The sequence below is a fragment of the Erithacus rubecula genome (assembly GCF_903797595.1).
Source record: "Erithacus rubecula genome assembly, chromosome: 25".
Lineage (NCBI taxonomy): Eukaryota > Metazoa > Chordata > Aves > Passeriformes > Muscicapidae > Erithacus > Erithacus rubecula.
The window spans coordinates 4,990,613-5,016,469 of NC_136677.1; the positions used below are offsets into that span (position 1 = coordinate 4,990,613).

General features: G+C 41.0%; 1 protein-coding gene across 4 annotated transcripts in view; it reads left to right on the forward strand.

Annotated features, from left to right (window-relative positions):
* Positions 1-25,441, forward strand: part of ZBTB44 (zinc finger and BTB domain containing 44) — a 37,825-nt gene extending 12,384 nt beyond the window's left edge. The window contains exons 2-6 of one of the 4 annotated variants that reach the window (XM_079326595.1): positions 4,702-5,771; positions 9,242-9,326; positions 14,026-14,189; positions 18,078-18,378; positions 20,333-25,441. In XM_079326595.1, the coding sequence (XP_079182721.1) occupies positions 4,754-5,771; positions 9,242-9,326; positions 14,026-14,189; positions 18,078-18,378; positions 20,333-20,615 (1,851 nt within the window). In that variant the 5' untranslated portion in view covers positions 4,702-4,753 and the 3' untranslated portion in view covers positions 20,616-25,441. The remainder of the gene's footprint in view (positions 1-4,701; positions 5,772-9,241; positions 9,327-14,025; positions 14,190-18,077; positions 18,379-20,332) is intronic. The other 3 variants (XM_079326596.1, XM_079326597.1, XM_079326598.1) reach the window with 3 other exon arrangements.
* Positions 25,442-25,857: the final 416 nt, after the last annotated feature.

Consider the following 25,857-nt stretch of genomic DNA (forward strand, 5'->3'; position numbering starts at 1 on the left):
CCTCCAAACTCTTTAAAACAGACAGGGCCTGACAGTTCTCCTCTCCTGAGAAGCTGAAGGGACACAGGGGCAGTATCAGTGTCCTGGGATATTTCAGTGGTTTGGAGAGTGGGACTGAGAGACCAAGGGTCAGTGCTCCCAGTTTTTTGCAGGATTTGGCATCACCTCAGTCCCAGGCTGGCATCTCTTTCAGGTTTAACATAAAGGTCTTTATTCACTGGCTCCTTTGTGCACTCAGATGTGCTCTCCTGGAGGAAATTGAACTTTTCAAACCCAGAATGGGTCATTTCCCTGCTCCACTCACCCACTGCAGCCAAAGGTTACAGGTTTGCATTCCAGAGATTCCAGAGCTCCAAAGTCAATGCTCCACACTGATGGCATTTTGAGCACAGAAACCTCCTTTTGCCTCTTTTACATGAATCCTGTCAGGCTTGGCAGTGCTGGGTGGAGGTCAAACTAGGTTTACTGACCTGAGTGAAAATATGATTAAAATAAAGTTTAGAAAGTGCTGTTGGCTGGTTTGGAGCTAGAATGGTTTGGTAGCTCTGGCCAGTTTTGTGGGGTGAGGTTGGGCATGATTCATGGTGGAGATAGTACCTTTGACTAGTCCAGCTGCTGTTGGGGAAACAGATGTGTGTTAGATAGAAATAGCACACTTGTAGTTTGCTCTGATTGCAGCTGTTGTTCTGATTCAATGATGAATTTAATTATACTTAATTATACTAACCAGTTAATTGAGGGAGTGAGGGGTGCTGGTACCTGTGTACTGCAGAGATATTGCAGAGATAAAATGCTGCAGGTCACATGTTTATCCCTGTGGAAGATTTGTCTGGAATGCTGCTCTAACCAGCCCAAGGAGTGATTAGCATTAAAAATAAAAAAATAATATAAAAAACCAACCAATGATCTCATTTACACCATGGGCTCACAGTTGTATCTTGAATGTATCTGAGGGCTTGGTGAGCACCATTAGGGAATTTCCTAATCATTTTGAGGACTCATGTGGGTACAAAGTGATCTGAAGTCTCTTGGTTTCAATATTCAGAATAAGTTGGTGTTTTCATGCTTTAAATTGCCACGGGTCAGGATACAGAGGTTAAAGGTAGGATGGTGGTTTTGTGGTGCTAAAAATTACTTTTGTTTTGAAATGATGTGACTAAGTGAGAAACTGAATGCAAGCAGCTCCCTGAGTTTGATTCAGTGACTCTTCTAAAATATTATTACAGATACCATGTTTCAAACCCAATGATTTGAGCAGCAGGTGAACAAGGAGCTAAATTTTGTGTACATGGAAGCTGATAGGTCACATAAGCAATATTTTTCAATTCCAATATAGTTTCTATTCCATTCACAGTTTCATCACATTATTCAATTACACTTACAGTGTACAGTTTCATCTTTGCTCTTTCTAAGCTCAGAAACTTGACACCTGTGTTAATCCCAAAGCAGTGTATGTGTTGTGGTAGCTGTTGCTAAAATTTGCATTTCAGTAGCCTTCAAACAGTGAGAATGAGCTGAGTTACCCCAAACTACTTAAAGGTCACATGTTCATTTGTGCTTCTAGGAGTTAAAAAAACCCAACTCATTTTCAAATTAATTGTACAAAGCCTTTGGTATAGTAGCACTTTCCTTCAGAGTGCTTTTGGGTAATGGTGAACAAAATTGTCCTTGCTCTGGAAGCCCTGAAATGCTCACATTTGAATTTTTACCTTGTTCAGGGATGTGTGCTGAATGCATGCATCAGTGATGGTGATTCCTCACATGTTTCCAGGGCAGGAATGCATGCTGGAAAAACCATCCTCTCCAACTGTGAATGTCTGTGACAAAGCTAAATCCAGCCCTTTACATATGGACTGAAGTGTCCCACTGTGAATATTTTTCCAACTTGTGAAAGTGTCTTTGAATTTGGCTGTGTTTCTCTAGAGGTGTGAAATGTGTTGTGGGCCAGGGTGTGTGTGTGTGTGTGCTCAGGGAATGGAGGAGGAGCTCCACTCTGTGGTACCATCCCTGATCCCTGCCTAGAGAATCCCTGATGGTATGTGGCTCTAAAATTAACAGCTTTTCCATCTCCAGCCCACCTAGCACTTAGTTTAGGTGTGCACCTTGATGTCCCCACCCCTGCATTCCCAAGGGTGTGGGTGTATTTAGTTTTTGGATGTGGCATCCTGCACCTTGTGGTCCAATTGCTGCTGTCAGGGGCTGCCTCAGAATGGGAGTGAGACCTGGCCAAGTGTAATTTTGAAATGATGATGATACAGAGATGATGAGCCTGGGCTGGAGCTGGAAGGTTGCAGCCCTTTACCCTCTCAGGTCACTGTGAATTGAGGGTGGCTGTGAAAGAGCCTTGTGCCACCAGAAGATTAGAAAGAGGGTTGAACCACTGTATAACCTGGCTGTGCTTTAGCACACTCATCTTTTCATGTGGAAAAGACTTTGATACTGTTTAAATTACATTCTAAAAATATTTGATGTTTTTACTACATCATTAACTATAAAGAACTGTTATTGTTCCCCCTCCTCAGCCTGGCCCTTTGGATTTTCCTGAAAATAGCATGTGTGTGCATCTCCTTGTTCACACTGAGCCCTGGGTGGGAGCCACCTGTTTGAATGGAGGTGTCAGTGCAAGGAGGGTGAAAGTCACTTTCCAGAAGTGATTTAACAGAGCAATATTCCACATTCGTGGCAGGAACACTGCTCCTGTAATAAATTCAAATCAATTTATTGCACATCACTGACTTCCGCTGTTTTATTTTAAATTCTGTAACCAGATCAAGGTCAAGGAAGCAAAAGATGAAAGGAGAAGGGGAAAGGAAGCCAGAAGAGGGGAGAGGCAGCAGGAAGGGGGGAACAGGACAAGGAATGGTTTAGAGCAGGCAGCAGGATCACTTTGGGACTGGAGGGCTGAGCATTCCTTGCTCAGAAGAACAGAAGGGAAAATGGGTTTTTCTTTTGGGCCTGTAGGAAGTGAGAGGATTGCTCTGAGATTTTTCTCCTTGTTTATAATGATGTATTGGTACTATTTCTAAACACCAAATTATTCTGTGGCTAGTCCTTGTGAATGTATTGTTCTTGTAGGAGCTGCTGAGCAGAAGTGCTTGTGCAGTCCTGATGTGCCAGGAGCAGCTGCAGCCACCAGGATTTCAGGAGGAAGGGTATCCAAAGGCCAGTTTGAAATATGCTGCTACAGGATTTTGCTGTAGTGTGTTGGTCTGAAATCAATGAAATATGCTTTTCATTTGATTCATGCTGGAGAACAAACAGTCTGGATATTCTGATGCCTCTTGAGGTTGATCCATTTTCTTTCAGTGAAGGGAATGTTTTGCTTGTGCTTAACTTCTTCCTCTGCACCAGTATGAAATTTCATTTTAAACCCTAACAGGCCGTTATAGTTTCCACCAGACTTTATGTATATTATCAGGTGTTAGTTAATCTGTTCTCTTGAGCAGTTAGTGTTCCTCTGTCTGCAAGGGTTTGAGTATCAAAAGTGAAAACCCAGGAGCAAGAAGCAGCCAAGTGTAAATGTCTGTAGAACCAGGTGGGCTGTGACAGCTGCTGTTTCAATGTGTCACATTTGGGGTAAATTATTCTATCCACACTTGCAGTTGCTCTGAGAAGCTCCACGTGAGCCATTTGCAAGCAGGGAATGTTTTTTTCCATGGAAGGGAAAGAGGATGATGTGCAGAATGTGGCTGACTCCAGGAATGAATCTAAAACAATCATGTTGATATTTAACCAGTGAGATAATTCTATAGCATGTTAATTGTATGAGGCATGTACAACACACAAAATTCTATGGAGCTTGGAAGGGGCTTATGTTCCCTTCACAGTGAAATGTTTCTGAAATGTTTGGGAAATCCTGGGGTCAAACACCCCATCCTCATCCAGACCTTGCATTTGCTCCCACATGGAGAGAACTGGTCCCCAAGAAGGCAGGTTTGTGTTTTTCAGGAGAAGAAAGTTGCCCTCCTTGTTTTATTTATCACATACATAAAATCAGTTTATGTGTATTTGATTTAAGGAATTTTCAGTAACTTCTCATCCTAGTTTAAAACTATTAAAAGCAGCTTTAGGTAATCAATATCTGCACTACAGCAGGAGATCAGACCTATTGGCAATTGTTGTTTATGTTTACTAGTTTGAACTCTGGCCTCTATATTTTGTAAATATATGTAAATTCATGCTGTAGTTTCTCTAAAGCTTTTCTGGTATTAAATACCTTCCCTGGGAGATGGGCTTACTCCTGCACCCTTGTTGACTCAACCTGACTTTTCTGCTTAAAACAAACCTTCAATAGCCTGTCAGGTTTAAGAATTGTGAACAATGATTTTCTGGGCCCAGAAAATTAAAATACAGGTTTCTACACAGATAACAGTTTTTTAAGTGCTGTATTTTTAGTATTACAAACATTTTTTTGTTTGTTTTGTTGGGAATTTGGTTTCAAGTGGGCATAGCAGGAGTGTGGAGAGAGAGAAATACCCTATAGGTGTAGGGAGAGATAGATACATAGATGGTAGGGATAGATTGTGAATAATTTAATCTGTGATTATGAAAATTTCTGTAGAGTTAGTCCCTTGCACAGTCTGGATCCTAGAGGAGCCTGGCCTTAGAGGATTCTGCTGAATTTTCTTCACCTTTACAATCACGAATCCACTTGACTTTTGCTTTCAGAGATGAAAATGAGAGTTTTCCTCTTTATTTCAGGATACCTTTGATCTGTCATATGTGGGAAGAACGCTAAGAGAACCATCTAAAAATGGGTGTTAAAACATTCACTCATAACTCCCCTGCTCACAGCCAGGAGATGCTGGGGAAGCTGAACATGCTGAGGAACGACGGCCACTTCTGCGACATCACCATCCGCGTCCAGGACAAGATCTTCAGGGCACACAAGGTGGTGCTGGCGGCCTGCAGCGACTTCTTCCGCTCCAAACTGGTGGGGCAGGCAGAGGAGGAGAGCAAGAGCGTGCTGGACCTGCACCATGTGACAGTGACAGGCTTCATCCCCCTGCTGGAGTACGCCTACACGGCCACGCTGTCCATCAACACCGAGAACATCATCGACGTGCTGGCCGCCGCCAGCTACATGCAGATGTTCAGCGTGGCCAGCACGTGCTCCGAGTTCATGAAGTCCAGCATTTTGTGGAATACACCCAACAGCCAGCAGGAGAAGGTGCTGGACGCGGGGCAGGAGAACAGTGCAAACTGCAATTTCGCCTCCCGGGACGGCAGCCTGTCTCCCGTCTCCTCCGAGTGCAGCGTGGTGGAAAGAACCATTCCCGTGTGCCGCGAGTCTCGGAGGAAGCGCAAGAGCTACATCGTCATGTCTCCCGAGAGCCCCCTCAAGTGCAACACGCAGACCAGCTCCCCCCAAGTGCTCAACCCCGCAGCTTCCTACCCAGAGGCCAGAAATCAGCCCGTGGACTCGTCCTTAGCTTTTCCCTGGACTTTTCCTTTCGGAATCGATCGAAGGCTTCAGTCAGAAAAGGTGAAGCAGGCGGAGAACTCTCGGACTTTGGACGTGGCCGGCCCCTCGGAGTCGGGCAGGAGGATGGCAGATTACGTGGCGTGCGAGAGCACCAAGGGCAGCTCGCCGCTGGTGATCGAGGAGGACGTGCGCGTCAAGGTGGAGCGCCTGAGCGACGAGGAGGCGCACGAGGAGGTGTCGCAGCCCGTCAGCGCCTCGCAGAGCTCGCTCAGCGACCAGCAGACAGTGCCGGGCAGCGAGCAGGTGCAGGAGGATCTGCTCATCAGCCCGCAGTCTTCATCCATAGGTACGGCTGGCAGAGCACACCCCGGCCCGCGGGGGCTCCAGGGGCTTTTAAAGGGCTGTTTATTGTCTCTAACTGCTGCAGCAATTCACAGGTTGTGAGTGACAACAGCCCAGCCCAAGCCACAGCTCTGGGTTTGTCTGAAGCTTCTGGTTACAATGCATGATACACTTTATATGGCAGAACATCTTAAAACGTGACAGCCAGTCAATACCTTTACCATCACCTGTAGCCTATCATCACTACTAACATCATCACAACTAACCTAACTAACTACTCGTGTTACTATTTTCTAATCACAAAAAAGTATGTCACACTTCAAGCTAGAAGTAGTTTTTCAGTTTTCTTCCAGTAAAAAATTTTTAAATCTTTCTACCTACCTACAATATAGCATTTTTTGTTGACCTGTAAAAATCTTTTTGCTTGGTAAAAACAGTTTTTGTTTAAAGTGAATTTATCTTTTGCTCAAAGTCATGAAAGCCCCTTCCAATTCACATACTAACATGGCCTTCTTAGTTATCCAGTAAAACTCAGCAATTCTTCTCTTCTATACCAAACCTTGCTATTATTTCTATTCCTTCTTTAAATTCTACATTCAGAAATCTTTTTGTTGTACATACACATTTGTAAGACCTTCCTGTCAAATTCTTGTCTTTTCCACCATATGACCATTTGTACAGTTACATATCCCAGCAGCCTGTGAGCACTGGGGATTTTATTGGAAATCTGCCTCGTGGGTTTTCATGCTTCACTTTTGTGAAACTCCCTTTTTTCCCCTCTGATTTTTACACATAAACTTGAAGTTCTTGAAATAACTATGCTGAGAATGGTGAGCCTGTGATTGCCCTCTTTATTCAGCAGAGGTTGATAACTCCTTTTTACCTCTAGTTGCCTGACTGGGGAAACTTAATTCTGCTTTCATTAGTGCCAAAAGGCATGAGCTCAGCTGAGCTGCAGCATCAGATTTGAAAAGCTTGTGCCTGTAGCCACAAAGGGTTAGAACAGTGCTTTGCATCAGACATCAAATCTCATATAATCGTGACAGAGAGCCTTTGTCAGAGGATTTGCAAAATAAGTGGTGAAACACTGTCATCTTAATGCCCCAGACAAAAATAAAACCACACAGTCATAATATTGAGAATCTTTCCATTTCTGTGGGATTTGATTCTCAAGTTGCTTCTTCAAATGCTGCTGGTTGCTGAGAGAAATCTTTTTTTTTCCATGAAAGATAATTTGAAACGAGTTTTGGGTTCTTATAGCAGGCTGTTCTTCATTAAGAGCTGATACTTAAAGGTTACTGGAACAATCTCTTTTTTTCCTCTGTGCAGAATGCATTGAATGGCTTTTAGTAAATCTTAGTAAATATTTCTAGTTTAATTATCAAAATTTTACCCAAGTCAGCTATTTTACTCTCAAATGTCTTGACCTGTGCTCAGCACAGTTTGTTTACTGAAGGTTTTTTAGGTCCTTGTTCAAAAACAGGTTTTGTTTGTTTGAGTTTTTAACTCATTGCAGTCAGAACTGAAAGATTTTATGTGATGAGAGATGCAAACTACTTCATCAAAGTAATTATATCATCACAGACAAAACAGAACAAGAAGCAATAATGATTAGGGAAAGTTTAAAATAGCATATCAAGTATATATATATATAATAAATATCACATCAAGGCAGCTTAAAGAACAAACTGGGTGTAAACTCCAGGCCACAGATGTGGAGCTTTGTATGCATGGGGCAGAAAATCTCAGGCTTTAGTGATTATAATTTTTAAACTTTAGATATCTGTCATTGCTGTTAGTACAGCATGTTCTGCCTTAAAACAGCTGCAGAAAGAAGAAAAAATGTTCCAGGGCAAAAATCTTTCAAGTACAAATCTGCTCTTTGTCTTTGACTATGTTTGAATTAATATTTAGTGGTCTTGGCATAATAACCATCCTCAGAATGGTTTTTATTCATGTTTGGCTATAAAGGGAAACAGTGTTCTTGCTTTTTAGCACAGTTATGATACAGCACACTTTGTAGCTAGAAAGCACTTTTTACCTCCCAAAAATGCTTATTTTATGCAGTAATGTATGAATAGTAAATGGAGGCAGCAAGATATTTTAAAGTACAGGGTTTTTTTCCCCTGAACATATTTTCTTCATTTAATTGCATATATTTATCTCAGTGTTTTATAGTGCATTTACAAAAGCATTCTTGCCTCTCTCTCTCTGATATTCCAAAAAAGCTCTTCTTCAGTCTTTGGGAAATTGAAGAATTGCTCATTTGCAATTTCTTGTATTTGGAAGCACTTTATAACAGGGAAGGAGACGTGGAGCAGGGAGTTGATAAATAAGTCATTATGGTTACAAAACAGCTGTGTCTGAGAAGATACTCTCACAACTCATTAGCACTTTTGGCATTTGGGAGGTGAAGGCATGAAATTAAACCTAAGAGCAGTTGGGCTTTCTTTTCAGTAGACTGTCATTTAAGTATTCCATGAGAAGGAAGGATAAATCAGAATGCAATTAACTTTTCTAACTTTATGAATTCCTCAGTTGATGAATTTCCCAGGTGTGGTTTGTCACCTCTTAACAAACTCCAAGATTTTGATTTTACTAAATGTGAAGGTGCCAGAGATCCAATTTTCCTCATGTCACTGGCCCCATAACATCAAGACAAGAATCTCTCACTTCAGGGAAGATCCCTCATTCTCTTTGACAGAACATGCACAATTTCTGCTTCCCCTTTCACATCTTTGTTCCTTCTCTTTAATTTTCTATTTTCCCTGACACTTGCTGATACACCTAATTCTAGTTGATTTTCCTGATGAACTTAGGGTCCCCATGTACCCATTTCTTAGAAAGCAGAATTGTTTTACCCCAGCAGCAAGAACCAAACCTCTTGAACTACATTTGTCCCAGTGCTGCAGAGCTCTGGAGTGGTTTTGTTTACACATTTCTCTGACAAACAGGTGTTTGTTCTCTTTTGTGTTGCATTACTCATTTCCCCAGAAGGTTCTTCCCATCTCAGCTGTTTATCAATAAATGAAGACATTATCACTTAATATATTTATGGAAGATTTGGAACACAAAAGCCATTTAGTGTAGCAGGTTTGAACTCCCCATTGCTCAGGAAGTCTTGAAAAATTGACAAAATAGTCCCTTTAAGGTAAATGCAACATTTCTGCTTTACACTGCTAGTACTGGATGTGTTTTGAAAACTGGCTGTATTTAACATTTCCATTTTCTAGATGTACCAAATATGTGCCCTTTATTGAGTTGTCAATTTACTGGGTAATCTGTGCAGAGAGAAGCTGATTTGGAGCAAGTTGCTTCTGGGTGTCCTAAATGATTTTCCTAAGGCGCTTTTATTATCTTATCACCCAGGAAATCAGAGATTTGAGAAAGCAATCTTGATGTGTATTTACCTGCCCTCCAACCTTTTTTTAGCAGTTATTTGCATTAAATTTCCTTTTTTTTTCCTTTGCCTAGGCTCAATAGATGAGGGGGTGACAGAGGGATTGCCCACACTCCAAAGCACCTCTGGCACCAACGCTCATGCAGACGATGATGATCGGTATGTACCAAGCTGCTGTGCAAAGTGTTCTGCACCAAGTCTCTGCTGTAATTAACCTCCCCAGCCTCAATCCCACAATGTTTAGTTGTTCCTGCATCAAGTTCTCTGTGTTGATCAAGGTACAATCAGTGCCTGGAGGGGCAGATGCTTGAGAAGGATGTAGGTGATGAAAGTCAGAATCTGCTTGCTCGTTGCTTTTTTGTCTCCTGTCTATTTGCAGGCAGCACTGGTGAAGAAAGATAGTCCTGTTCTTGTTGTTTCTTCATCATTGCTCTTTATTAATAAATTTTAATTAAACTTCTATGTAAAATATGCATGCTAAAGCAACAAACTGAAAACAAGGACCTAGCCCTGACTTCACTCCTGCAAGCCACAGGAGAGGCAGTGCAGCCTTAAATCTCTTCTCCCAAACTTTCTGCCTGTAGCTTCTTACCAAGATGCTATGTGGCACTTGCTGTAAATATTTAGCAGGCTTTTGCTGTGCTGAGCTGAGAGATTTATTAAGGGAATCCCTTAAAAGGAAAGGCTGGCAGAGAAAACCAAACTAAACCAGGTCTGTTTGGTCAAAGACACAGAGTTTCTGTTAGTGAGGTACCCACACATGGCACACAGAGCTGCTCTCAGCTGCTCTAACTTCCATTTCTTGGCTATTTCCTCTCTAAGCACATTTCCCCAAACTGGTTTCTGCAGGAATTTGTAAGACAAGTGTGTCTGAGAAAGAAGTGGGAACCTTTGGAAGTTGTTCCAGAACCAGTGTCAAGAGAAGCTCCCTATAGAGATAATAACCAAGAGCTGCATTTTCATAGCTCATAAAATATTTCCTGTCATTTCTATCTAAAATCTGTCCCACTTCCCTTAAAAAGGGAAAATAACTGCTTAGATAAGACTTTTTGGATGGCATGGAAGATTTTATCTATCTGCTAACAAACCTGAGTATAAAAATAACATCCAGCACTTAAGAGTTGAATTAATAGTAGGAGCACATGTTGCACTTGAACTAATCCAGGCTTTTAAAGCTGTAATTCTCAAGTCAAGTGGCACATGTATTTTCAGCTGTGGATTGCTTCAGAAATTTCCTATAAAACTGCAGAGCTTCAGCACAAACTGCATAGAAAATTCCAAATACAAAAAATACCTTAAACACACTGAAAATTCCTAGTAAAAGATCTCTTCCATGCAGAGAAGGAAAGAATATTTACCTTAGTTTATGCCCCAGTTTGAAAATAATTAGTCTCAGAGTGACAGAAATCAGCAAAGTGAACTAGAATTTGCACCTTGTTTCAATAGCTACAAGTGAACTTGTCATGGGGATTTTAGACTCCAGAACTAAAATCCTCTATCAAGTGATTTATTTTAGAAATTCAAATTAAAGTGTTAAGAATGATCTTATTCCAAGAAGCAGTTAAATGTGTAAAATGGTGCTTCCAGGGGTGTGTGTGTATTTGTCTTGTCAGTGTGTTCAAATACCCTGGGACAACCCTTCAAGCATGACTGAAATTCCCATTTCAAGCATGGGATGGGTACTGCAGCCAATAAATTTGGCTTGTCCTTCACTGGGCATCAATTTGGGCACACCATTTTGGGGCCATAAGAATTGTTAGTAAATAAAATGTTTTTCTAGCTGAATCAGAAAAAATAAAATCAATATATTGTACAGATGGGGATTTCCCTTCCAAATTGTTTGAATGTTTCATGCACCTTTACCTCCATGTTGTACATTTCTTTATTATTAGAAATTCTCAAAATGTCAAATCAGTTGATTAATGCAAATTAATACTGAAAAATGTATGTTGTAGTGAGCATATATTACATTTCCCTTTCTAAAACTAAGCAAAAGATTAGTCCCTCTAAAGGGCTCTCACTATTACATCTGTGTCACTGTGGAAAGAATCATAAAAATTTCAAAAACTAAGATGTCTTATCTCTTGAGTTTCTGTCTTAAATAATTAACATCATTAATTTGGCCTCCTGCATAATTAGTGTTTCATAAACAGTAGATCACATATAATTGTTGTCAGCTTAATAGGCACACAGGAGTCTGGTAAGTATTAAAATTATTGCTCCACAGTAAAGTCTGATCTATTCTTCCTCTGATATTTCACATTTGGATTGTTATCCACTTTTCTAATCTTGCCTGCTTAACAGTTGGTCTCTATCAGTTTGTGGCTGCACTTAAAAAGGAGTTGCTCAGTTAATAAAAGTTATAAAAGGTCTCTCTGATCCAGTAGAATGAGAACTTCCACTTCTTTAAAATAATTATTAGCAAATAACACACATTTCTAGGTTCACTGGCAATTTTGGCATTCATATTTGTCAGAGTTTAGTTCTGCATAGTGAAATATTAAATAATCTCAGGGTGCAAAGAAGAAAAAGTGCAAGTAGGATATTTCAGTGAAAACATTTGAAACCTCTCTCTATATTTAGCTGGTACAGAAGTTCTTGGAGATGTCAGACAAATCTCAACTGTTAAATACCAAATTGATCACAAATTACAAGTTGTGAAAAATTAAGTCAATGTGGGGGGAGAAGAAGCAGGGGAGAGAAAATGTAATAGTGTTTCAAATAAAATCTCTTCATGGTGCTAAGTTCTGTCACCCTGCTGCCATTGTGAGCATGGGAAAAGACAAACTGGTAGCTGGAGAGCCCCATGATTCCCACTGGATCTGCTTTAACCAGCCCTCCTCTTCATGAAAGATGGATGAATTAAACAATTTATTTTCACTTTCTTCTATGGAGTTGTGCCCACAGCAGTTCTCCTTCAGTGGAGGAAATGCCACCAACACAGGCATGGAGAGCTCTGGCTCCTGATTCCTGCCCTACTTTGAGTGTCTCCTGAGGAAGCTCCAGGAGCACAATGTGCCTGTGCCTCCTCACAGTCCCTGGCTCAGGAGTGAGGCAGGCAGGACCTAAGGAACATGGCAGGGAAGATGAAATTCTTTGTTGTCACAAAACCCAAATGTTATTTGAGCACACTATATGTATAAAAAAGGAAGTGTAATGCCAGAGTTGGTCAGGAGTTTGGGTGGAATAATCAGAACCTGTGTTTCAAATACCCTCACTTATTTCAAAAAGCCTCAGTTGGCTTTTTTTAGACCCCAAAATGGCAAAGAGCTCCATTCTGCCAGGCCCAGGAGAGGAGCTGTGACTTTGCTCTTGCAGATATTCCCTTGATCACAGATTGACAAGCAGCTCTGTTTTCCACTGCTCTGGGACCCTACTGTGTATAAAATCAAGGACAATAAAATTTCTTCTTTAGTGCAAATCTTCCTCCAGTGCTATGTGAGATCAGAAATCCTGATGGGTTTTACAGACTGAGTGATACTAAACTCCTACAGGAAACTCTTTAATCTTGTGTGTATCAAGAGATACCTGGTGCTCCCTCTCCAGATAAATTTTACAACTGGAATTTTTGCTGCTGAGAATTCTGTGCTCAGAATTCAGCTACCCCCTGTCCTCACAGTTGTAGTGACATCTTTCTCCAGAGTAAAGAGTTTAAGTGTTTATTTTAAGGAGATGATCCTAATTCTTGCATTCCTGTGCTGAACTGCTCTGTGGTTTTTGTATGATGTGTAGGAAAATGTATTTGTGCAAAGTGCATGTTTCATTTGTGTGGGTGTTAGAAGTCCCCAAATCCAGCAGAACCAGAGCAGCAGAAGGATTTCCTCAGCTAGGAAAACTTTCTGACTTTGAGGAGACATCAATGCATCTTTGCTCAGGACATTTCAGAATTGGCAGTTCAGTAAAGCTGCAGTTACAATGTGCTGGCCCTGGAATGAGCAGTCAGGGTCAGAGCAGTTCCCTGCTGCCAGTGCTGGCTGATCTTTCAGCAGGCTGGGAGCAGCTGCAGTGGCTGTTTCACCAAAAATACAGACTGAATACTCAGGGAAGGGAAACCCCAGGTAGGTACAAACCCTCTTGTTCCCATGTTTGTACCAGCAGATTTGTTCTTATTTCACTGTGCCCTTTAGCAAGCTCCTTGCCAGAGGACTTGGATTAGAGCACTCTAGCTCCCTTAAACAGTTTGCAGCTGGAGGCTATGGAGGAGCAATTAGTCAGTTTTAAATAAATTACTTTGAAAGTTAAATTGTTCCTTATTGCAGTCTGTGTGCTGTTTTTTAAACACAGCACTGGAGCTCTGCTCATGGAGCTCTTTGAATCAGACAAGGAGCAAGTATTGCTTCATTAGATTAATATTTTACACTTAGAAATATGCAATTGTAGAAACTAGTATTTGTTGATGGAAGTTGGACGAGATGAAAAATTAATTGGCTTTCATTTCATTTGTAAATATCACTGAAGCTGCAAATACTCCTTTGCTTTTCATTTGCTCAGCTCTATAAACTCTTCCTCAGGGACTGTTTAGTGATTGCAAGTCATCAATGTGCTGGAGAAAATGCCCACGCCTGGAAAATAACAGTTTGCAGTTGTGCTCAGGCCTGTTGCCTAAAGAAACAGAATTCTGAGCTTATTCCCTGGGTGTGTTCAGATGTGCAGTCAGTGACTGTAAGACTTCAGGTGCAGATGATACACAGTGCTCCAGTCCCAGAGATTTCCAGAATAAATGGAGATTCCAGCAGGAATGTGACGTGCCAATCTCTTCTCCTCACACAAAAACGCTCAAGGTTCAGATTTTCACCAACAAGGCTTCACGGGTCATTTCTGTGGCTTGTTTGTAAATCAGTGCCTTTTTTCTTTATAGTCTGGAGAATGTTCAGTATCCCTACCAACTCTACATTGCTCCTTCCACCAGCAGCACAGAGAGGCCCAGCCCAAACGGTCCCGACAGACCCTTTCAGTGTCCCACGTGCGGGGTGCGCTTCACTCGCATTCAGAACCTAAAGCAGCACATGCTTATCCACTCAGGTAAGAAACAGCTCCTGCCTCACAGCCTCACTCTGCTGCACTAATAATGCAGCTTTTTCACTCACCTGTGTTGATTTCAGAAAGATTCTGGGTAGAGGTTTGTGTGTTTGAATGCTTGTTTTGATCCTTGGAGTCTGATGGTTGTGATCGTGGATGATTAGCATTTGTGTGGATTGAAAAAAAAGCCTGATTGCTTGGAACTCATCAGGATAAGTCATTTTCCTGAAAAAGATCTGAGATGAAATAAAGTATACTTGGCCCTTTTATTGCACTAAAGAAGGTGATGGAAATTCTTCCTCTGCCATGTTGTAATTCTCTGCTGTGTTTCAGACAGGGCTTGTAGCCATAAGAAAATGTTATTTATCTGTGTCCTTGCATTGGAGAAGGTTGTTTGCCTTTGGATCTCAGACTTTTTGGAGGGATTGCAGGACAACTGAATTGGTTTGATAACCAATTTAACTCCTGCAGGTAGCACAGACAGCCAAATGTTTATCTGAATGCCTCCTCTGGGCCTTGGTCCCCAAATTCATTTTGATTTCTAACCAAGCATGAACTCCCCAATGTCTTTGCTATTAATGTTTTCAAGACTTGTCAGCATTATGTGGCAATAGCATTGACATTTGAGGGAATAAAGGGAATATTGAAGGGTTATTCCACTTGGGCACTGAGTCTCATGGTTTAGATTCTCCTGGTTTGAGTCTGACTCTTACCTGTACACACAGGCTGAACCAATCTGGGACAGAGCAGCCACAGCTGACAAAGTCTAATTTTTTCCCTCTCAACAATTATTTTTCAAATCCTTTCAGGAAAAATTACCACATATGTGTTCAATACTTGAAAAAGCAAATTCTGTGGGCATATCAGGTGCAAAATAATAATAATCCCAAGCTTGTTAAAATCTGACAGCAGAGCATCTCTGGCCAACCTATCAACTTACAACCCCTGGTAAATTTGGGAGAGATTTGAATAGCTGGTTTAGAATAATAAACATGCAAAAGAATTCTCAAAGCTTATAACTGTTGAAAGTGTTTTCACATGAGCAAAGTGGCTAGAGATTTCCCTCAAACCACCAGAGGAAATAGGTGCCCTTGGACAGTAGGAAAGCATGAAAAGTTTGAGCTCCACCAGACCATATTCCACTTTATTAACTTGTTTTCACATGCTTAACAGGGCATTTCAGTGTAACCTTAACTACAGCTTTCTCTGTCTAAAAACCCTCAATTAAAAGTTCACCTCCTGCTTTGAAAGTAAGGAAAGCAGAGTGAAAGACTGGGGGAATTAACAGCCAGGGCTGATGCACATTCAGCCTTTTGTAAAAAATCTTTTTATTCCTTGACAGCCCTATTATGAGTAGAGCTCCATATTCCAGATTCTTAGCCTCATGTTTGGATTTTCCCACTTTCTGGAGTTGAGACTTTTTATTAAATCTGAAGATTTTGGTGACTCAGGCTTTAATGTTATAATAGTTCTGTTTGTGTGATTACACACTCACCCACTGCAACATTGCAGAGCTCGTGTGTTTTAGGATAAGAAATGAAAAATGAGCTAGGAACTGAATTTCTAAATTAATACAAGAAAAAAAAAAAGAGAGGCATGAAGCTCAACTGTCTTAGAGAGCTGTCTGTCATGCAAAGCTGCTGAAAATTTTTGTACAGCAAGGTTCCCACGCAATATAAAGGCTCCTAGTGCCCCTTTTATCACCATTCCTGCTGCATTACAGTGCTGTCCATGTGCACACAGCCCCTTTGCCAGAACACTTCTCAGAGGCCAAAGGCAGCCAGGAAAAAACATTGCAATTAAGAGTAGGCTGATAATTGCATTGTTGGGAACCAGTCTGGCACAAGAATCTGCCAAGATCAAAGGGGTTCAAAGGAGCTGGAGATGCTGCAGCATCAGGTCCTTGTTGGCTGTGCCTGGGGATCTTTAATCCACAGGGGCTCCTTGTTGCAGTGTGTTTCTTTTTAATGGTATGTTCTGTTATTGCCCAAGTTAATGGTTTAGTCCAAAATGATATCCTCCCACCCACCTTGTCAGTCTGCCCTGAGCTGCCTGTCAATCCTGCTTTGTGCCAGCCCCCTGCTTGGAATTCCTCTTTGGAAATTCCCTAAAACTGGACATCTCATTAGTCCATGTGACCCAGTTTTCCCCCCTGCCTCCCTTAGTGGACAATGCCTTTGTGAACCCTACCCTCTACCCCTCCTCAGAATTTCTCCAATTTGCTAATGATGTACCTTCCCCTTGAACCTCCCCCATATTTAAGTTGTTGAACTTTTGCCATTTTTTGTTTTTTGCCCCGTGAATTCCCCAGAGTAATAAATCCTTTTTATCCTATGCAAAAGACCTTCCCCTCCTCCTTGTCTCCTTCAAACACAATCTGTCAAGCTTGAGCCACATCTAAGGCCTCCTGTTCCCAGAGTGTGACCCACTCTAGGCACAGGATCATAGTGACAAAGAGCAGCTCTGGCTGTTGTGTCACCTCACGTTCCATTTAAACCATGGGGAAGGAGCCTCAGGTGTGGGAGAAATAGGATTTTTGGACAGCAAATTAATATGATTATGCAGAAGCTGATTTATTGTTTACTTTTTAGCTTTAATTATACATTTTAAGATTACTGCTTATGTGATTACACATTTTTGATTGGTGCTTTTATGTTGTTTACACGTTTTGCATGAGCTTTTCAGGTATGATGATTGGTGGCTGTCTAGAACTTTACTGCTTACTTCTATCTTGGGTCTTTTAATTTCAGTATTTTAGCTTTTAGCTTTTCCTTTTTTGATTTAGCACAATTTATGTTTTAGTGGCTTTGAAGGGTTTTAACAAGTTGCAGAAAAACACTTAAAAATGGCTTATTTTGTGCACTTGTTATAAACATTGGTCTAAACTAAGAAATATACAGAAAAACAGATAAGCGTGTGAAGAAACAGCAAAATATGCAGAAAAACAACTAGGCAGCTGTTCTGGCTTGAAGGACAGGTATCTGCCAATAAAGGCAGGAGCCTCTCTTTGAAATGGAGAATATAAACCCCCTCCCTCCAAATTATTATAAATTTCAAATTAGGGACTCTCAGGCAAAGATATGGGAATAGGAATAACAGTTCTTTACTAGGAAAATTAAAATAGAAATGCAGTATTACAAAGAACAATCCCAAACACTGCCAGAGTCAGAATCCAAGCTGACACCCGTCAGTCAGTCAGGGTGGTGGCACAGTCCCATTCAATGGTGGCTGCATCCTCCTGCAGGGGCAGATGTGGTTCAGCTGGAGCAGTGCTCCTGGAGAAGGTGCAGTTTTCCTGAGATGATGTGGAAGGGTCTGGTTTTCTTCTGGAATCCAGTGGAAAGAAGGATAACTTGCTGTTCCAAATCTCAGTTTTTATCTGGGTAGGAAAGGCTTGGCTCCTCCCTTGGCTGGAGCATCTCCCAGTGGGATGATGGAATTTTATCAGTCATACACTGGGACTCAATGACCCATTAACAGATGATACCTCCCTGGAGGGAGGATGGGTTGTGAAAAAGATAAATATGGTTGTCCCAAAGATGGCCCATTAGCAGGTAGTATGTTCCATGGAGATAAGGCCCCAACAGATGGTGATAGAATACACACTTCTGGCCACATCAACCCAACAGAGCAGCAAAACATGAAGAAAAACAGTCAAACATAGTTTGGCAGGTGCATACAATACAGAGCACAGTCTGGACTTGTTCAGCCATGTCACTGTGGTTTAGACTTGTTTAGTATTACACACCCAGGTCCCAGCTGATTTAAAGTTAGCAGACAATCTGTTCCTCAGGCAGGGCTCTGCTGTGAGCTCCTACAGCTGTAGGATTTTGGGGGAGGATTTTACCCCCGTGCTTACACCGGGTGAACATTTCCCCTCTCTCTTCACAGGCATTAAACCCTTTCAGTGCGACCGCTGTGGGAAAAAGTTCACCCGCGCTTACTCGCTCAAGATGCACCGCCTGAAGCACGAAGGTAAACGCTGTTTCCGCTGCCAGATATGTAGTGCCACTTTCACTTCCTTCGGGGAATATAAACACCACATGCGGGTTTCCCGGCACATTATCCGCAAGCCTCGGATTTACGAGTGCAAAACATGCGGCGCCATGTTCACCAACTCTGGAAATTTAATCGTTCACCTGAGGAGCTTGAACCATGAAGCGTCAGAGCTAGCAAACTACTTCCAGAGCAGGTGAGGTGCACAGCAAAAACCTAACAGGGAAACTTGCTTTTTTTCTTTTTTTGCCTTTTTTTTTCTTCTTTTTTTTTTTTTTTTTTTTTTTTTTTCTTAGATCATCATTTCCTGTTTTCAGGGCAGCCTGCTGTGCCTCTCATCAGGTTGCCAGCTAATTCCAGTCAGATTGATTCCTGCCTCACTCTCTGTTGTATCTAATCTGTTTTACAGCATGGGAGCTGTATAGGAGGCTACTGAAGAATCCAGTGATATGCAGAGGCTGCTTCTGGGTTACTTAATTTCTCTTTTCAGTATCTGTGGCCAGGCCAATGGTTGAAGCCACAGTGTATCTGTGATTTGATATTGATTTGCTTTTCAAAATCTTGTGCATAGCCTGTTCACTTTCATAGGGCACAGAATCCCTACTTCATTTTAAGTGTTTGCTAAACACTGGGAAAAGATTGCATGGCTCCAGACCTTCTCCTTTCTCATTTTCTAGATAACATTACTAAATGATTAGACTAATAGGTTTGGAAATAGTAAGGGCCACTTGGACATTTTTTTATCAGGGCACAAAAGACTTGGCATATCTCACAAATGCACTGCTAAAGACTATTCAAAGAGTTGTGAGGTATCAGACCAGCACTATATTGTCTTATTGATATAAATATAATTGTTGGAATTAGAGATAGAAAATTCAAAAGTTGGATGAGAGAAATTGAAGACAGGAAAGTGCACAGAGAAAGTGCAGCTTGGTGTAAGTCATCTGCCTTCAGCAATGCAAAAGATGTGTTCTGGATGTTAGAGCATCACAATCCCACCCCTCCTGATTCCCAGACATCAACCTTTTTCCCAGAAAAAACATTTGAGTATTTTGTTCTATTGGATTAACTCAGAAGTGACATAGGACAAAAAAATGGAAATCAAAGCAGGAAAGCCAGTTGCTGTTTTTTCAGCAGAATATTGTTTAAAAGTACAAGTGCTTCATATCTGTGGGCTTGGCTCTTGTGCCAGAACAGGAGCAAGAACTCTGCAGGGTGATGCCCTGCTTGTGGCAAGCACTGCAATGTTGTCAGCAAATTAAAGTCATGTTAAAGGCTGAGATTTTAGTTGCCTACAGCCCTTCCTTCAGTCTGATTTGACCAACACAAGGTTTAGCAGTGAGTTTGGGTTGGAGCAGTGAATGCTGCTGTCATTTCAGGATTTCTTTTAAGTGAGCCATTGCCAGGTGAACCAAAACATCCAAACATGCTTATATGTGATATATGTATATACTTATCTCAAGTACAAACTTCATGTCTGGTGCTGAAAACTTGCAAAGAAATTTATTTTCATTATGTCCTCATGCTCTGAAAATGCAGCTGGAGGGTTTGATAGGTTTTCTTTGGATCCACTGAGCCCTCAGCTGTTAAGTGTGGATAGCAGAAGTGTTGTCCTGAAAGGATTAAAAAGGGAAGGAAATGCAATTCCATTCTTTTCTCAGGATCACAATCCCTGCTGCAGCTGGCAGCTTCCTCTGCCTTCAGCTGCCTCACCTTGTGCCTCTGGTTCCACCCTGCCCACTCAGAGGGAAGTACCTCAGACAGGGAAAGGGCCACATTTTGCCAGTGCTGAACTAATTTTTGTTACTATTTTTAAAGCCTGAGTGCTCCCTTTTTTTCAATGAGGTTTTCAGTGCCAAATGTGTTCCAGACATTAACTTGCATTCTCATCAAGGTGATACAATCTAATAATAAGAAGTTGCCGTGTAGGAAATACAGATGTGAAATAGATGCCATTGAATAAATTCTGTGTGTGTGTGGAAATGAGAACCAGGTTTTAGTGCTTAGTGGAGGATGTCAGTGCCATGATCCTGGCCAATGTGAAATGAGTACCTTTGTTCTCTGTCAATGCAGTGTGCAGTTTGTGTGATGGAGCTGATTCCATGGTGTGAGAAATGACATTTCTCTTCTGTCCTTTACCCCTCTTGCAGTGACTTCCTAGTACCGGACTACTTAAACCAGGAGCAAGAGGAGACCCTCGGGCAGTATGAGCTAGGGGAGCATGGCTTTGAGAGCAACTCTTCTGTCCAAATGCCTGTCATTTCACAGGTGTCCTCAACTCAGAATTGTGAAAGCACTTTCCCCTTGGGGTCTCTGGGTGGGTTGGCAGAGAAGGAAGAAGATGTGCCAGAGCAGCCAAAGACTAACGCCAGTGCTGAGGCAGCCCCGGGTGAGCCTCCAAAAGCAGAGCTGTCCTCTATTACTATTGAGTAATTCATGGGTTGGTTTCATTTTTGTTCTTTGGAAAGTGCCTGTGTTTGGTCCTGTACATTTTAATTTAATTTTTTTTAACAAAAAAGTGGGGAGATTTTCCCCTTTTTACTTTGTAAGCTACGCTTTAAACTGAAAACTGCGACAGATGTTACATTATTTTTCATGACTGAATGATCACTTCTGTGAAAATATTTAAGACTGATTGCACAAAAAAAAGATCTTGTCAGAACATCATGGAAGCTGTGATATACTTCTAAAGAAGAACAACTGATCCAGATCACTTTAACTAATCCTTCTTCCACAGTTAGAGCAGCTCATTAAGTTTCTCTTGCTTCTGCAGGCCCTCTGGTAAAGGGAAAGAAATCAGAGGAAACCTTTTTCAAATGATAAACAAAAGGATGCATTGGAAGTCATGATTGAACAGTTTTGACTAGTTTTGAGTGGATGCTTTAATCTTCTGCATAAAGAAGTGACACTTCCTATATGTGCCTGCTGTTTTTCAAAGCCCTTACTGTGCCCTGTGCTTGGGAATGGTGAGAGGTTTTGAAAGGAGCAGTCACACACTTCTCCAGCCCAGATGAATGCCAGGTATTCCAACTTCTTCTATTCCAGTCCTTTTAGAAACTGCTTGATCAAATAGCCTAAACACATCTGCCCAGCTGAGCTTAGGCATGGAAAGCCTAAAGGTGCCCCAAGAATTGGGAATGATGGAAAAGTGTTTAGCCAGGCAAGCCTGACAAATATCTCCTGACTGTGTCTGTCTGTAGATGGGGAGCCACAAAGGAAAATGAAGGTTTTCCCAAACTGAAATTCTTAAACCAGATTATTTGCAGTTCTGATCATTGCCCCCTCACATGCACACTGTATATTTTTACTTATCAGAGAGCCAGTTAGAGGGAGTTTACAGATTGGACAAAATAAGCTCTTTTGTGCATTATTGCACTTTTTTGTTGTTGTTGTTTATACATAGGTATGTATAGTTTCAGAGATTTTTATTAGCCCGTTTTGGACAAAACAAGCAATTTATTCTCTCTTAAGGACAACTTTCTAACCAACAGGGGGTTGTTTACAAAAAGCCTATAGAGCAATGATGAATTGTTCCTGTTTCAAAACACTTTAAATCCTTGCCAGCTCAGTTTATTAAAGGCCATTACTCCAGCTACACACACAGCTCAAGCAAGCAATAAACTGAAATATTTGCAATTTCATTTTTCCATATTTAGAAAAAAAGCTCCAAATGGAGGGTGTGGGATTTTTCAGAGCAGTGAGTCTTGTTTGGTCCAGGCTGTTTGAGCTCAAGTACTGCTTTGAAATCTAAATTATGAAGTACATTAGGAGATTTGTGATTTTTCTTACAGCTTCTGAAGTTAACTCAGTGTTTGATGCCAAATGCCCACAGCCTGCAGATGATGTGCTGAGTGAGTAGGTATTGCTTGATCTCAGTATTCCCTTAGGTTTGAGTCTTGTTTTTTGTAAATTCTTGTTTTCTGGCCGGATTTGTGTTATGCAAACATGAGGAGGAAATGAAACCAAGAGAGAAAAGTTGCTCCTGAAGAAATAGAAGGCACAAAAGTTGTATTATATTGCACATCAATTTGTATTCAGTCAGCCTAGGCAGCTCTGTTACTCTCTGGGACTGAGTTGTTTCTATTAATAGCCAGTTTTTGTAAGGAAAAAAAAAGTTTATTGACCTTTGGAAAGAGTTTAAAGGATTTCAGTGACTTCAACAATTTTTCTCTTTTTAGGTAAAACCCATATATTTTAGTTAAATAGAGCAAAAACAGTTGGGATTTAAGTACTTTCCAAGTTGCTGGAATGAGGTTTCTCCAACAGATCCAAAAGGTGGTTTAGAAACATGCTGCAAAGTTCTGTGCTGCAATTTAGTTTTGATTATATCTACCTTTGTGAGGCTTCTTAAAAGGGCTTGAAGGGGAAATTCTTCTGAAGCTTTTTCTGGGCTGCTGTACTGTGAAATAGCCCAGTGCCTGTTGATGAGCTGAATTGAGAGACCATTTCTCTTCCACTTCTGATTTCTCTGAGAAGCCAGTGAGACAAGACAATGCCTTTTGCTGAGCTTTATTCTGAACTAGAGGGCTACAACACTGAACTCAGACACAGCATTTTCTCTTCTCCCTGGTGTGTTATGCAGGTAAATGAGAGTCCTTTGTGATTCATGTTCTGAAAAGTGCTTCACCCAAACCACATTTCCTGACTGCAGAGATGAAATAATCAAAGGTGGTCAGGTAGGAGGTGGAGGATATAATCTGATCATTAGAATCTGCTCATTTTCATCCCTGAAGTATTTTGCTAAAGAGTTCATTGGTGAGAAGGTACAAATCCACCACAGACATATCTGGGTATTAAAATTTTGAGTCAGAAGGCAAATTGCTTTCAGAATACCAAAGAGAAGGGGGGAAAGTTGCAAAGATTTTATAGCTCTGATCTGTTCTTCCTTGAAAAGAAATAAAGATCATTAACACCGAGGTGCAAGGCAAGGCCTGGGGATCATTATTCATTGCATTGTGTTCCACATTATCTTTTCAACCTCCTAATCTCTGGGTAACATCTTAATTTAGTTCTCACTTTTCAGTCTGGTTCAACTGGAGGAACAATGGAGTTCTTGGAGGATTTTGTTTGGTTGGTTTAGAGTTGGGTTTACTTGTTAATCTCCCTGTCTGTAATTCTTGTTAATATCTCTTTTCTCCATAGAAATTGATACAGTTTAAATGCAAACACCGTTTTATTTCTCCTCTCTAACTTGTTGGAAGTGTTCAGTTCTTTGAAATGCTGGTGTTCTTCGAGAGAGATGTAAAAACATCTTAAAACATTTTATGTTTCTAATGTGCTTGGATTCCAAACAGAGCAAGAGAGATAACTAAATAACTAAAACAGAAAAAAAAACTTGCCTTAAACTACACTTGGGATTAAACCTAAAACATAAATTTCTTTAAGTACATTATCAGAGAGTTTTGAATTCTGAGATGCATTTTCTTATTTCTTTGGTTGTTTTTTTTTCCTCTCCCCCAAATAATCCATTATTTAGTATGCATTTCTATGTCTGCTTGCCAAGGGTCAGGGTTGGTGTGGTTCAGCCCTCGTGCTGCAAGCAGAGGCAGCCACAAGTGGTGTTTCCCACAGCTGGAGTTGAGTTGTCAGGCTCACAGAGAGCACAGCAAGTCTCTCATAGTGAGAGATCAGTAGACTCACTTCTTGGAAATGCTTCTGGCTTCGCACCCATTCTGAGTCTCAAAGGTGTGAATTGAAACTTTTTTAAAAAGTAATAGCTGCCAATGCAGTCAAATATATTTTGTAAGACTATGATCCCTATATGCCCCCTGTGGGATGGAGTTTTATTGTTTTTAAGCTATGGTTTGAGGGTTTTATATGAGGGCTTCAGGCACCTCTCGGCCGCTGGTCCCACCCTGCAGCCCAGGCTGGGGAGTGCTGAGAGCAGTGCTGGTCTCTCTGAGCCAAACCAGGAAGCATTTGATATGCAAATCCACTGGGAGCTTGGTGCACCCTGCAGGGATGAGAGGATTCAGATGCAATTCCACACCATCACAATATGGACAAGAGCTGATTTTCACTCAGGCCGGTTACGTTCCAGTTTTGCTCACGAGGTGAAATCCTGTTTTGGAGGCATAACAAATCCCATAGCATCGTGGTGGCCAGACAGCACCTCAGCCACATCAGAGGTACTGCTGAATAGAGTGGGTTCCAAGTATTTGAGGAAATGTACCATAAAAGAAACAAATGTGAATTTTTTAGTGCAGCAGTACTTCCTGCTCCGGGTTTCCGTTCACTCCGTGTGTGTAACAGTAACTCCGTGTCCCACAGGTCTCAGCTACAAATCTGGTTGCACTAAAAAAAAAATAAAAGTGGAATCTGGTGCTGCCAGCTTGTGTGGCAACTGTACCTACAGTCTTCCTGAGGGTTGCTGAAGTCCCCAGAAGAGTGATTTTGTTTCACCATTCATTTAGCTGATGCATGCTTTTGATATTCTGACCTGTAACCCTGGCTCCTGAGTCCTTGGACAGCTTCCTTGCTCTGTTCCTGCAGTGCCTTCACTCCAGGTGCTGCCCCATGGTGAAACCCCCAAGAGGGAAAAATGGAAGCTGGAAGGGAAAAAAAAAATGTGAATTAAATTATTGTTGGGCTTCTTTGTGCATTTTAGTAACAGTGAAACCCCCTTAACTGTGCCAGTCTCCAGTCACCAGCCGTATATCCATCATCTCATCCCCAGTACAGCTTCTCTTGTTGATGCTGGCCACAGCTAGATTACTTGGCATGTTTATTGACCTAACAGAATTGGTTTTGGGTTTTTGGTTTTGTTTTTTAATGTATACGATGTTTAAATACACTTCACATTTTATATAATACTATCTGGCTATTAGTATTTTTCAGGAACCATAGTTCTTGGTGGCTATATATATTTTTGTGACTTTTTTTGTAAACTAAGTGCCGTTTCAACGTTACAATCATTTTTAGAGTTATTGTAATCAATGTGAATATCATGTTTTTTCAAATCTGTTCTGAGCCTGTAGTGTTTGCTTTGTGATCATATGTGTAATGTATATATTCTGTATAGTTACATTGTATTGAAATACTAGCTTGTTTGATATAAGAAAAGTATGTATTGGGTACCTTTTTGCTAGCCTGGTTGTTTAATCTTTAAAAAAAAGTTCCAAAATACAAAAAAAAAAAAATCTCCAAACTGGTCCCATTATAGGTCAAAATTAAGGGGGGAGAAAAACTAGTTTTGAGTGTCTTTGGATAGAAACATGAAGCTAAGATTTTTCATTAAAATATTAATGTTTTATGGAGTATATCTTTGCTTTGTGTCGTTATTTAACTCTGCCAGAGTTTGCCTTTCAGTACAACAGAGTTAATTTGTGCCCTCAGTGAGAAGGTGCAGCTCTGTCCCTTGAGCTACATTCTCTTGTAGCTTTGCTTATAACAAGCCCCAGAATAGCTGAGATGAGGAGAACTCACTGGTGCTGAAGCTGTCACTGGGAGAAAGGGAGTTTAAAACAAAATTAACATTAATAAATGGTTGAAGAAGTTACATGAGTAAAGAGTATTAAGAATTAAGTACACATATCTGTTTAATTTTCCATTGTATATTAGATTGCCTTCTGTTCATGTTCTCCTTGGACCTCATTCTGCAAAAGTGGTGGGGCCAACTTTCTGATGGACAGCCAGGGGGAACCTAATCAAATTAGCCAAAGCAGAAGGTGTTTAA